This window comes from Trichomycterus rosablanca, chromosome 20, assembly GCF_030014385.1.
Source record: "Trichomycterus rosablanca isolate fTriRos1 chromosome 20, fTriRos1.hap1, whole genome shotgun sequence".
In the NCBI taxonomy this organism is placed as follows: Eukaryota; Metazoa; Chordata; class Actinopteri; order Siluriformes; family Trichomycteridae; genus Trichomycterus; species Trichomycterus rosablanca.
The window spans coordinates 11,477,679-11,491,546 of record NC_086007.1 but is presented as its reverse complement, the minus strand read 5'-3'; the positions used below and the strand labels follow the sequence as shown (position 1 = coordinate 11,491,546).

The 13,868-nt window shown below is 37.9% G+C and overlaps 1 protein-coding gene across 3 annotated transcripts in view; it reads right to left on the bottom strand.

The window, feature by feature from the left end:
• Nucleotides 1–13,868, bottom strand: part of arrb1 (arrestin, beta 1) — a 37,055-nt gene that overhangs the window by 22,779 nt on the left and 408 nt on the right. Inside the window, exons 1-2 of one of the 3 annotated variants that reach the window (XM_063016227.1) lie at nt 13,376–13,460; nt 12,970–13,015 (exon numbers count right to left, since the gene is read on the bottom strand). In XM_063016227.1, coding sequence (XP_062872297.1) covers nt 12,970–13,015; nt 13,376–13,397 — 68 coding nt within the window. In that variant the 5' untranslated portion in view covers nt 13,398–13,460. Of the gene's footprint in view, nt 1–8,546; nt 8,619–11,323; nt 11,347–12,969; nt 13,016–13,375; nt 13,461–13,868 lie in introns of those variants that run through there. The other 2 variants (XM_063016228.1, XM_063016230.1) reach the window with 2 other exon arrangements.

Here is a 13,868-nt window from a genome sequence, read left to right as displayed (position 1 = left end):
CTGACCTCAGCCCCACTGAACAGCTTTGGAATAAACTGGAACATCAATTAAGGCTTTTTTAACCAACATCAGCGCCCAGCCATACAAATGCTCTTTTGACTAAATGGGCACAAACAGACATACTTCAAAGTCTTGTGATAAGCCTTTTCAGAAGAGCGGCTGTTGTTTTAGCTAAAAAGATCACATAGAGGTCATTCTATGTTAATACCATTTGTTTTTTAAATGGGAAGTTCAGCAAGCTCATGATCAGGTGTCCAAATACATCTGGCCATTGTAAAAGATGCCCTGGACCCACCCAAGTATTTTTATCACAATACTTTTCTTTTAAAGTCCTCAAATACACCCATATACCTAACTTGCATTGTGCATACTAAGTTCAAAACATGTTAATTCGTAATTTTAATTTATATACAATTAAACAACATTCATATAACCAATAAATGTAAAGCAACACTGGCAGCCAATCAATCAACAGCTTGTTAGTGCTCTTAGATTTACAGATTTCTTATTAGATTAAAATGCATGTATCTGTTTCTCATTAAAAAAAAACATATTAGTTGTGTTGGACTAATTTTATTAATTACTTTCACTCATGTTTAACAGTTCAGTTTTATTCAGGTTTATTTTCATTGTTTAGCATTTCTATTATTAAAAGGATTTAGTGTAAAATTCTGTACATAACCCAATTATAACACTGCTCCTCTGTAAGAACGATAACTAACAAAAAATGTATTTTTTGACTAAGAAGAGCGAGACTGTCACACACCCCCTCTGACACGTGTGCAGTAGCCTACTGCATTTTTTCACCTGCATGAGGCGAGTTCATATGCTGATCAGCTTTGTGCACGGAGAGCCACACCCTGATCAGCATTATTCCTTGACTCTGTGTAGACACCATCAACCAGCCAGCAGAGGTCATAATTCGCTCAGTTATGAGAAGTCTCTATCCGACTCATCCTACCCTATGAACAACAGCCAATCATTGTTCATGCAGCCGCCCAGCCCAGCCGGAGAGTATTTGAAGTCTCAGCTCTGGTGTGCTAGCGTGTTTTACCAAGCTGCACAAAAAAAAAACTTTAATAAAGTATACATTTATTTGCTGTAATATTGGTAAGCCATTATGAATCAATTCTACACTGACTAGAATCCCGTTTACAAGTTGTATGGTGCACCAGTAAAACTACTGAACAAGGTATGTTAAACAACAGTTACATCATTTTTAGAGTACTACAATATTAAGCATTGTCTTTAGAAGATTATATATTTAAATAAGAAAAAATAAAAGTAGTGGTTATTACAAATGCACATAAGAGAAAAACTGTTGCTATTGCACAAGTACTAAAAAGCTGCCAGTGTTGGTAATAAATGCTGCTTTCATTACATGCAGACTTAACTACTAATATGTGTTCCATATTTTAAGTTGTTTGTTTAAGCAAAGAATTCCTGTTTTTGTACAAAATGTGTCAGTTTATTATATTTCAAGTTAATTATCTTGAATCTTTATTTAACTGGCAGAAGTTCAAAGAAAGATTTCCAATGTTTTCACTGACCAGCTTGATTATAATTAGAAAGATATAAATAAATTAACAATTAAATGCCTGTAACACTCTTGAAAAAGTTGAGACAGAGGCATGTTTACCTCTGTGTTGCATCACCTTTTTGATTATTTACACTTTTCCACTTCCAAGCTTGAAAATAAGGATACTGATTGTTGCAATTTTACAAGTGGAAATTGTATCTGTTCTTGCTTGATACAAGAATTCAGCTTTTCAATAGTCCATAATTCTCTTTACAATGCACCATATATTTTCAATAAGAGACATGGACCTCTTTATAATATAAGCTTCTGCATCACTGGTATCCTCACACATATTCAAGTCACCCATGAACCCCCATGTCTGCATAAAAGTGTTTAGCTTTTGAAAATGTGATATCCATTTTCCCAAAAACAAGCTGAAATGTGGATCCATCTGACCACATAATGTTTCCTCTGTCTATGTGTCCATCTGGGATGTGTTGGCAGGGTCTCTGCATATACTTATTGTATGGCTTTTTATTTGCATAATCGATTTTTAAGTTGCATTTCTAAATGCAGCAGTAGACAATATTATGTAACAACAGTTTTTTAAGTATTTCCAAACCCATGTGGATATATTTATCACAGTAGTGTGACAGTTTCTCATGAAGTCGGAGGGTTCAAAGGTCACGCACATTAAACAGTGGTTTCCGGGCCTTACCCTAACATACTGAGATCTCTCTGGATTCCCTGCGTGAAAATTCCCAATGGTAAAGTCTTGCATCATGATTCCCTCACCTGTTACCAATTTACATGCTCATTTGAACTTATGTAATTTAAATAAAGGTTTAATTACAATGTGATTGTAGATACTGTTGTGACACTTTACTTCAACACAAAGCCAAAAAAACAGAATAATATTAAGCACACAGGATGTGCTGTCATGAAGGTCATGACCAGTGTCAGTTCATCGCCAGCAATGGTAGCTTAGTGGTTAAAGTACTGGCCTAGTACTTGAAGGTTGCTGGTTCAAGCCCCACCACTTTGAAGTTGCCACTGTTGGGTTCCTGAGCAAGGTTATTAATCCTTAACTGTTTACATTAATTTATTTTACAATTGCAAGTCACATGGGATAAAAGCACCTGCCAAAGGCTGTAAATAAATGTAAATTTTACTGTTACTGATAGTTGTCATGATAGCTGTCATATGTTTTGTAGTTTTAGCTAATACTGTTTTTGCCAATACTGCATGCTTATTGATATATGCTACATTTCATAAACAAAAATGTGACAACATAATACTTCAAAAAATCGTAGATTACTTCTTGAATTAATGGATTTTTTTTTTCTATATAATAATATGAAATTGCTTTTAATTAAAATATTCAGATGAATTTGAGGTGGAATTTTTCAAATCATTTATGCACGTAAATAATTTAAATAATTATTAATAACTAAATCCACTGGGTAAGGTGTTAGGACAGGTCAAGTCCCAAGCAATCAGAGTGATCATTGTCAATTTTATTACTATATACCAGAACCAGGTCAGACACCAGGAAATCCACAGAACAATAACACAAAAACAGGGCAAAGAAAAAGACAATGGAAGTAACAGGAACAGTCAACAATTAGGAATAGGACAAGGGGCAACAAGATACAGAACTCAGGGTGTGATGCTACAATATTTTGCAATAGGGAATAAAAACAAGAGGTATAAATCCACAAACCATGGACGGAGAACAGGTGCAAACAACTAACAGGAGACCAATAACAGACAAGGGGCAGGGGTACAGACATGAAAAGAAAGCCAACACACGTGGTGTGTTGCCATAGGAACAGCAACACTGTAGTAGAGATCAATAGAAATGTCACTGCTGTAACTACAGTTATCATAAATACAAATCGAATGCAAATACTTATTTTTGTTTTTTTGCAAATGTATTTTATTTATTTATTTATTAGGATTTTAATGTCATGTTTTACACACTTTGGTTACATTCATGACAGAACAGGTAGTTAATGGTTACATCAGTTCAAGTTTAAAAGTAAACACAGTCATGGTCTATTTTGTATCTCTAATTCACCTCACTTGCATGTCTTTGGACTGTGGGAGGAAACCGGAGCTTCCGGAAGAAACCCACCCAGACATGGGGAGAACATGCAAACTCCACACAGAAAGGACCCGAACCACCCCACCTGGGGATCAAACCCAGGACCTTCTTGCTGTGAAGCGACAGTGCAAATGTATTCTCATTACAGTGTTAAACCAACTCTGTTGTTTCAGCCCTCATTCTAGAATACTAAATCTGCACGTGCCCTTGATCAAGACAAGTGTTCACAGTGATTAACATACTTTGGGCAAAATAATTCTGTGTAAAGGGGAACCTTGAGGATAAAACACACTACAACAGGTAGAGTGTTAAACTACTGCTTTTGACACAAGACAAGCCTAATGACTTTATCCAGTCCCAAGGGTCAATATACCTTTTAGCCAGATGTACAGACTAATCCATAGTCGGTCACAACAGCTGTCAATTTCTTCATGACTTTTAGAGCTGTATTTCCTTATGTAAAACCTGCTTCACCTATTTTGATCAGGTTTTATTAAACATGGACTTATTATTGATTGTCTAGACCTTTGTGTTTTTGTTATTTAGTGAAAATATCGATAAAGTTTAAAGGAGGTAGAGGAGGTAACAAATACAGTGTATCACAAAAGTGAGTACACCCCTCACATTTCTGCAGATATTTAAGTATATCTTTTCATGGGACAACACTGACAAAATGACACTTTGACACAATGAAAAGTAGTCTGTGTGCAGCTTATATAACAGTGTAAATTTATTCTTCCCTTAAAATAATTCAATATACAGCCATTAATGTCTAAACCTCCGGCAACAAAAGTGAGTACACCCCTTAGTGAAAGTTCCTGAAGTGTCAATATTTTGTGTGGCCACCATTATTTCCCAGAACTGCCTTAACTCTCCTGGGCATGGAGTTTACCAGAGCTTCACAGGTTGCCACTGGAATGCTTTTCCACTCCTCCATGACGACATCACGCGGCGGATATTCGAGACTGGCGGATATTCGAGACTTTGCGCTCCTCCACCTTCCGCTTGAGGATGCCCCAAAGATGTTCTATTGGGTTTAGGTCTGGAGACATGCTTGGCCAGTCCATCACCTTTACCCTCAGCCTCTTCAATAAAGCAGTGGTCGTCTTAGAGGTGTGTTTGGGGTCATTATCATGCTGGAACACTGCCCTGCGACCCAGTTTCCGGAGGGAGGGGATCATGCTCTGCTTCAGTATTTTACAGTACATATTGGAGTTCATGTGTCCCTCAATGAAATGTAACTCCCCAACACCTGCTGCACTCATGCAGCCCCAGACCATGGCATTCCCACCACCATGCTTGACTGTAGGCATGACACACTTATCTTTGTACTCCTCACCTGATTGCCGCCACACATGCTTGAGACCATCTGAACCAAACAAATTAATCTTGGTCTCCTCAGACCATAGGACATGGTTCCAGTAATCCATGTCCTTTGTTGACATGTCTTCAGCAAACTGTTTGCGGGCTTTCTTGTGTAGAGACTTCAGAAGAGGCTTCCTTCTGGGGTGACAGCCATGCAGACCAATTTGATGTAGTGTGCGGCGTATGGTCTGAGCACTGACAGGCTGAACCCCCACCTTTTCAATCTCTGCAGCAATGCTGACAGCAGTCCTGCACCTATCTTTCAAAGACAGCAGTTGGATGTGACGCTGAGCACGTGCACTCAGCTTCTTTGGACGACCAACGCGAGGTCTGTTCTGAGTGGACCCTGCTCTTTTAAAACGCTGGATGATCTTGGCCACTGTGCTGCAGCTCAGTTTCAGGGTGTTGGCAATCTTCTTGTAGCCTTGGCCATCTTTATGTAGCGCAACAATTCGTCTTTTAAGATCCTCAGAGAGTTCTTTGCCATGAGGTGCCATGTTGGAACTTTCAGTGACCAGTATGAGAGAGTGTGAGAGCTGTACTACTAAATTGAACACACCTGCTCCCTATGCACACCTGAGACCTAGTAACACTAACAAATCACATGACATTTTGGAGGGAAAATGACAAGCAGTGCTCAATTTGGACATTTAGGGGTGTAGTCTCTTAGGGGTGTACTCACTTTTGTTGCCGGTGGTTTAGACATTAATGGCTGTATATTGAGTTATTTTGAGGGAAGAATAAATTTACACTGTTATATAAGCTGCACACAGACTACTTTTCATTGTGTCAAAGTGTCATTTTGTCAGTGTTGTCCCATGAAAAGATATACTTAAATATCTGCAGAAATGTGAGGGGTGTACTCACTTTTGTGATACACTGTATATTAAAGATAATAAGTTAATACAATTAATGCATAGATTTGATGTTTTGTTGCTCAAAAGCTCCAAACATAATATTTATACATTTACCAGATGATTTTATTCTAAGCAAGCAAGTCAAAATCCAATCTAAGTTAGATTACATTACATAAAATCCATGCTCATAAGCACTGATTTTAATGTTATATTGCAACATTGGCTAGTGTCATAAGTTTTACTTTGCCAAGTAGGTATTATCTTTGACTACACATAATTTAGCATAACATTATCCCTACACACTAAATATTAAATGTGTATTTATTTATTTTACATGTCCTGTTTTACCCACTTTGGTTACATTCATGACAGAACAGGTTGTTACTGGTTACACAGGAATCATCAGTTCAAGTCTTTAATGTCAAACACAGTCATGGACAATTTTGTATCTCTAATTCACCTTACTTGCATGTCTTTGGACTGTGTGAGGAAACCCATACAGACACAGGGAGAACATGAAAACTCCACACACAAAGGACCCTGACTGCTCCACCTGGGAATTGAACCCAGGACTTTCTTGCTGTTAAGCGACAGTGCTACCCACCAAGCCACCATGCCACCCAAATGTGTATTTAATGAATAATTAAGGAGACAAACTTCATGTAGAACTGTCATTATTGGTTTAGATATTACTCATCTTAACCATGTGCCCAAAACAATAGAACAGGGCACTGATTCCAATCAGTCTCTTTCAATGTGTGTAGTAAAGGATGCCTAGCTTTTAGTGTACTAAGGTTAAATGTACACTTTTTCCTTAAATCAAAATGTATTACAGCCCACAACACTGAACCATTTTAAACTAGACGTACAATAGTTTGATAAGTGAGGCAATGAAATCAGTCCACAGCAATATAACAGCTTGTGTAGCCAGGTCCATATGTTACTTTCATATTAGATACTTTTGTGGCAGATATTTTAAGAAAGATTTTATTAAATTAAGCATAAACGTTGTAAACATATTTATAGCTGGAAGAAGTCATTCTAAGAGGTCAAGCTATTTAATAAGAATATAAAGACAATAGATAGCCATGGATGAATGACATCAATTCTGTGATATAGTTATAGAATTCGCTTTAGAATTAGCATCTAGCCAACGTCTAGCGGAAGATACAGTTATCAAACAAAGCCTGGATGCCAGCTTGGCTAAAGAGTTGTCTGAGCCCTGGAAGATTAGAGTGGATTCATCGATTGGAGTCAGTATGTCCAAAGCTGTATTAACCTAGCTGAGTGGAGCTTCTGTTTAAGGCTGGCATTCACTTTTATCTTTGGTAGGTGTTCCAACCAATGGATTTAATCTGATAGTAGGAACTGATAGTTATATTTACTTTAATAGTCACTGTACATAACCTTAAACTATCAATAAAATTTGAAGTACGTAGAGAAGGCAACAAATATATTAAAGGTAATAAATTTATGAATACACTTAATGCATGAATTATTAGATGTAGATTTACCTTTAGAATTAACATCTAGCCAATGTCTAGCAGATGATACAGTTATCAAACAAAGTCTGGATGCCAGCTTGGCTAAAGAGTTGTCTGAGCCCTGGAAGACTAGAGTGGATTCATCGATTGGAGTCAGTATGTCCAAAGCTGTATTAACCTAGCCGAGTGGAGCTTCTGTTTAAATCTGGCATTCAGTTTCACTTTGGTATCTCTGGCACACATAGTTATTTTTACTTTGATAGACACTGTACATAACATTATTATGGGTTTTTTCTATTTATATTTGGACTATTCTTAGTCTTTCAGCTGGGGTATAGTGTAATAAAAATACACTGTTATCTAAAAGTGGTAACAATTATCTAAAAAAAAAACCCTGGACACAAATTAAACATCCTAAGTAAAGACCTGTTTGTAGAAATGTTTATGCTTTCCACCACAACAATAATATACATAATATTAATAATATTAATAACATCTTAAATCATCCTAATTCAAACTAAAGCTAGGGTTGGTAAAATAATCAATCCAGATACAATGACTGAGGAAGAAATACACCCTGCCTCACCCTACAAAGTCTCCGGCCACAATGTATTTCTATTCAGGGATATGGTTAACATTCAAATGGGTTTCTGATGGAAGGATCCATCACAGGTCACTGGGGGATTCCACTCCAGCTGTTGCTGATATTTCACAGTGTACTATACAGTCATAGCAAAGAGCTTTGGTATTACTGTAAGAGGATAATTACCTTATTATCCTGCTGAGACCACAGGCATGGCATACGGCTTACTTCCTCGTTAGAGAGGCTTAAGTCATTTAGGACTCTGTTGTTATGGTACCATGCTATGTGCAAAATGTCAACAGTCATGTAGTGACCAGCTGCGTCCAAGCACAGCGTGAGGCTGAAATTTAAAACGTTGATAGACAGACCTCGGAAGGAGGAAAAATAGGGGAAATAATGGGGGATAATTCATGACAGTGTTCTCACTCCAGTCTAGTGTATGATGTGGGAGTCAGAAGGAAAGAATTAAAGCGTAAAGGGTTGGACACTTCAGTTATTTCAGCCACATTTATTTATTTTCAAGCCAAAAAATAAAGAACCAGCACCAGACTTGTTAAATACTAAACAGAATAGTGATGTATTAATCATCTGTCATACATTGTTCCCAATACTTAAAAAAAATCATTCTTACCTTGTACCTTTATCAACCATGATGAGGATTTGAGTGCGAAGGATATAGTGTTATCAACTAACAGAAAATGAGCTAGAGCAAAGGAGAGGAAAAGGTGTTTCAAGAGAGGAAGGGAGAAAGAATCAGAGCGAGAGAGAGCGCGAGAGATTCACTGATGCACAAGGCAGTCTGATATAACCTCTGTCATGTAGATGTCTTGAACACTCTCCAGCTGAATCTGATTACAGAATCATCCCTGCTTTTGCCTGTCAAAAAGCCCCCCCTCCCAAAAAGAAAGCAATAGCAAGTGATTCCTTCTTAGGTTTGGCTTCTTCCCATGGCTATTAAATTAAGTATTCCTCAAAGAAATTTTGGAAATAAACAAACGAATAAACAAAACGAGCATTAGAAATCCTAAGGTTTAAGATTCCTCTGTTTGTCGTTCAATGTACTGCTGCCTTTAGTGCGTCTCCATCTCCCTCCCACACTCTCTTCCGCTCTCTTGCTCTCACACAGACACACACACTCTCTCTATTTCACACACACATTCAATTTCCCTCCCTCTCGCTTCGTCCCTCTCGCCTCTTTTGAAGTGAAGGGGTATGTGCACTGGCAGTACTAAGTAGGTGATAACTAGAACTGAGAAGGACACATCTGCAGCTCGCCGTTATGCTGCACACCGACAGAGAAAATTACGTTTATTCATTCCTGACAAACAGAAGTACACCATCATACAATACAGGCAAATTATTAATTGAACAATGTCTTTTATGAGTTGCCAGATCAGCTTGAATTCATCTTGGTATAAATTTACTTAAGCTGTACAGGAGGAATTAAACATCTCTGGAGATCTGGTGACTGTAAAGTCCATAGTATCTATATATATTTTCATCATTTTTTTTACTTAACAACCCATTAGTTGACCCATCACTTCAATTTTATGGGAACATTTTCATCCAAAAGAACCAGGCTATTTTATTTTAATAGAATACATCCATCATACAGTATGAAAACGTTCCATCAGTTCATCAGAATATCTTTGTATTGATTTTGCTGTGACATTTCCCTGCAACAGAACAAACCATTTTATTAAAATGCCTCACATAGCTAGCAGACCCCCATTCACTGTAGGAGTCGAGCATTTAGGCTTGTGCTCTTCTCTTACTGTTTGACACATGGCACAAAACACAGGAAACACTAACAAGTTAGTGGTGAACTAAATATGTTGTTCAAAATATGTTTTATTTTAAATGTAGTTGTAATATCGCATTATTTGTTTAATAATCTAAAGTCATTCAATGTGGAGAAGTCAGAGGAGCAAAGGCAGTTGCAATTGGGCAATGACTAAAGCCCTATCTAATTCATGGCCGTGAAAATTGCGCAACGGACCATGAAACGAGCCTTTTCCAGTGTAATATGCAATTTGCTGTGAAATTCAAAATGTAAGGCCGCTCAGGTGGCGCAGTGGTAAAAACACACACTAGCGCACCAGAGCTGGGATTTCGAATACATCGTATTCAATCTCAGCTCTGCCATCCGGCTGGGCTGAGCGGCCACATGAACAACGATTGGCCTGTTGTTCATATAGGGCTGGGATATTAGGCTGGATAGAGACTTCTCGTAACTGATGCACTATGACCTCTGCTGGCTGATTGATGGCGCCTGCACAGAGGCGGGGAAAGAGTTCGGATCAGGGTGTGTCTCTCCGTATACAAGGCTGATTCGCATATATGCACTCGCCTAGTGTGGGTGACAAAATGCATATGGCTGCTGCCCACGTGTCGGAGCTTTGTGGGTTAGCTTTGTTCTCCTCAAATCACAGCGGGGGTAGGCATTAGTGGAGAGGAAGCGTGACGCAATCGGGCAGTTGGACACGCTAAAATTTCGGGAGAAAAAGGGGAGAAAATGCATGAACAAAATATTTTTTACAAATTCAAAATTTATGGTTTGTGTTTAGCAATTTAACATTTTTCATTCGTGTAGCATTTAAGTGCTTCATGTTTACGGGTTAATTTGCACTATGAGGTGGTCCTAGCAATCTTACGGCAATTCAGTTACCAATCGGTTAGTCAAAATGTCCAAGATGTTTAAGTCTAAAGCAGCTAAAAACACTACTCGGGTAACTGAGTTTGGAAAACTCCGACCCAATTCTGTGGTTGCAGGGACGAACAAGAATTTTCGAACATAAAGCCTCGCACCGTCACTGGATGTTTTAGGTTTATATTCAGCTATTAAGGTAGGCTGTGCTGTGTATTGTAGCTTCTATTTATTCTATCATTCAATTTATGCATGTAATTTAATGACTACCTTGAATTTTGGAACTTTTATGTAAAAGTCTGTGATGAGGTCCGTAAATTAAGCACATTTTCTCGTACATTTAGTAGGGCTCTAGCAATGACTTATTCATTCATTCACTGTTATGTTTTTCCACTGCTTTATCCTGGTCAGAGTAGTGGTTAGTCAAGCACTCCCTGTCTCACCCCAGACAGGATGCATCACAGGACTTCGGCCACACCTCAGACACAGCCAAACGTCTGTAGATGCCAAATCAGCTAATAGCAGTGCCAGGGATTGAAACCCTGGACCCTAGGGGTAGAATGCTAGCGTAATTTACCTCTGCACCAACAAAGCACAACATTACTTTTTAATAGTGATCAGTATAGGCACTCTATCTTTCTTATTATCTGATATATCACTGCTTAAATGAATGACTTCTTATTTAGCAACTAGGAATATGACATTATTTAATATTATGTATTATTTATTATCACAGAATAATCTACTCATTTTGCACTTACTACAGCAGCTTGTTCTAGTGACTTGTACCTCACACCAGAGCAAACAGTCTGGCCGACACTCCAGACTGATCTTACATGCAAAGTGGTTCCTGAAAGTGCTTCCAGCTCCCCAGAGTCCAATGTATTGTAAATAAAAGCAGAAAACTCATAGTTTGTAAATGGTAAGAGATTTAATCACCTAGCTGTCGAAATAACGACAGCACAGTACTACTAAGTTAAATTTTACCATGTAAACATTATTATACTCTCCCTTTCCAAACGCTTACAGACAAGATTTACCAACTGACAGCATAAATGTAAATTCTTACAAAAGGTTTACAAAAAGTCCTTGTTTGGTTTTAACAGGACAGCACCAAATATTAGGTACACTTTGCTTTTGATACATAATGATACACATTTAAAACTGGAGTGTTTATAACCTGCATAATACAAACATATACATTATAAAACAGACATACATGGAAAAAATTCTGTTTTACATCATAAGAATATTTGTACATTAGTCAATAACATGACGTGCATTTTTGTGTCAGAATGCGTTTGCTTTAGTATTGTGTTTTAATTACAATATAGGATGTTAAAATTGATTATTGTTAAAAGATCCATACTGACACTATTCTTATTTTTTATTGCTTTTTTTACTAATAATCAGTCAGATGCATTCACCTGTATATACACCAATCAGCCATAACATTAAAACCACCTCCTTGTTTCTACACTCACTGTCCATTTTATCAGCTCCACTTACCATACAGGAGCACTTTGTAATTCTACAATTACTGACTGTAGTCCATCTGTTTCTCTGCATGCTTTGTTAGCCCCCTTTCACCCTGTTCTTCAATGGTCAGGACTCTCCCAGGACCACTACAGAGTAGGTATTGTTTGGGTGGTGGATCATTCTCAGCACTGCAGTGACACTGACATGGTGGTGGTGTGTTAGTGTGTGTTGTGCTGGTATGAGTGGATCAGACACAGCAGCACTGCTGGAGTTTTTAAACACCTCACTGTCACTGCTGAACTGAGAATAGTCCACCAATCAGCGCCCCGTGGGCAGCGTCCTGTGACAACGGATGAAGGTCTAGAAGATGACCAACTCAAACAGCAGCAATAGATGAGCGATCATCTCTGACTTTACATGTACAAGATGGACCAACTAGGTAGGAGTGTCTTATAGAGAGGACAGTGAGTGGACACAGTATTTTAAAACTACAGCAGTGCTGCTGTGTCTGATCCTCTCATACCAGGAGGTGGTTTTAATGTGATGGCTGATCGGTGTTGTTAGCACTAGTCTTTCAGCCAAAAAGCATGGGTATGCAAGTGAGCATGTGCCCCTGATCTCCCAGTATTTAAGGAAGACACTCTAAATGTCAGCCAATAAACTGGCATACACTTTGAGGAAATGGTTTGAGAAAAAAATCCCTTTTATCTATCCTATCCAAAGCCAGAGAAAAAGTACACTAATTTGTTGAGCTTTGGGTCTATGAGCAGTGAAAACATTGTCTGTTTAAAAGACCGGGCTTGAGCCATTTGATTCCAGGCTGAACATGTGTGAGAATGTTTTATGTCTGGTGTGTAATCCAGCAATACTTGGATCTCTTTCAGATGTCACTCCACAGAATGGCACACCGACTCTTATCTACACTTACCACATACTCGCCCGACATTGACCATGCCACTGCATTAACTGAGGATCTGAAATAAACAGTGAAGTCTCATTAGGACTTTATAATCTGTTTTTTTTTTTAATAGTGTAGATACGTCCACAAACAATACAGCCATAACCTCACAAAAAAAACCCAAGAATGTTCTGGCTTATACCACTGTGGAATATTGGACACTTATGTTTGATATTTTTAGTGTAAATGCCAATTGCTTACTGGCAAGCAAGAGCAGGCTAATGGACGTGCACTGAGGAAATCTGTCTGTGTTAAATAAAATGACGGTAAAATACATGGTTGTTTCACTGCCATTTTATTCAGCAGACATTATTACATGCCTATGTTAGAAAAGTACAAACAATCCTTGATAGGCTAAATTAATATTTGATTTTACCTTTATCACAGTCGAAGAACATGTGTCCATGCAGGTAGGGTTTTTAGCAGTAGCTCTAGTTGATCATTTTTCATTAGTTTTGCACTTTGCTAGGTCAGAAACATTCATCACATATAATATTTGTTCTATAGCCATATTCACCTCAAACATCTGCTTTTAATAGCCACCAGCAAGCTTCTGGCACAATACTGGTTTACCACAAAATAGAATCCACATTTGTATTTGACTGTGGCTCCTGATGGGATGGAATATACAATGGAATATATACCACATTCAATGACTACCTGATTATAGTCTAATATAAAATACATTTAATACTACAATGTATATAAAACAAACACATCATAATATGTAAGAAAATAATTAACATTTGCCAATAATTACAAATGGAAACTGGCTGGTTTTGGGAAGTGAAAGAAACTCTGCGTAGAATATGAAATAAGTCACAATTCCAAAATTGTTCAAAAAACGTTTTGTGCTAATTTTACAATTG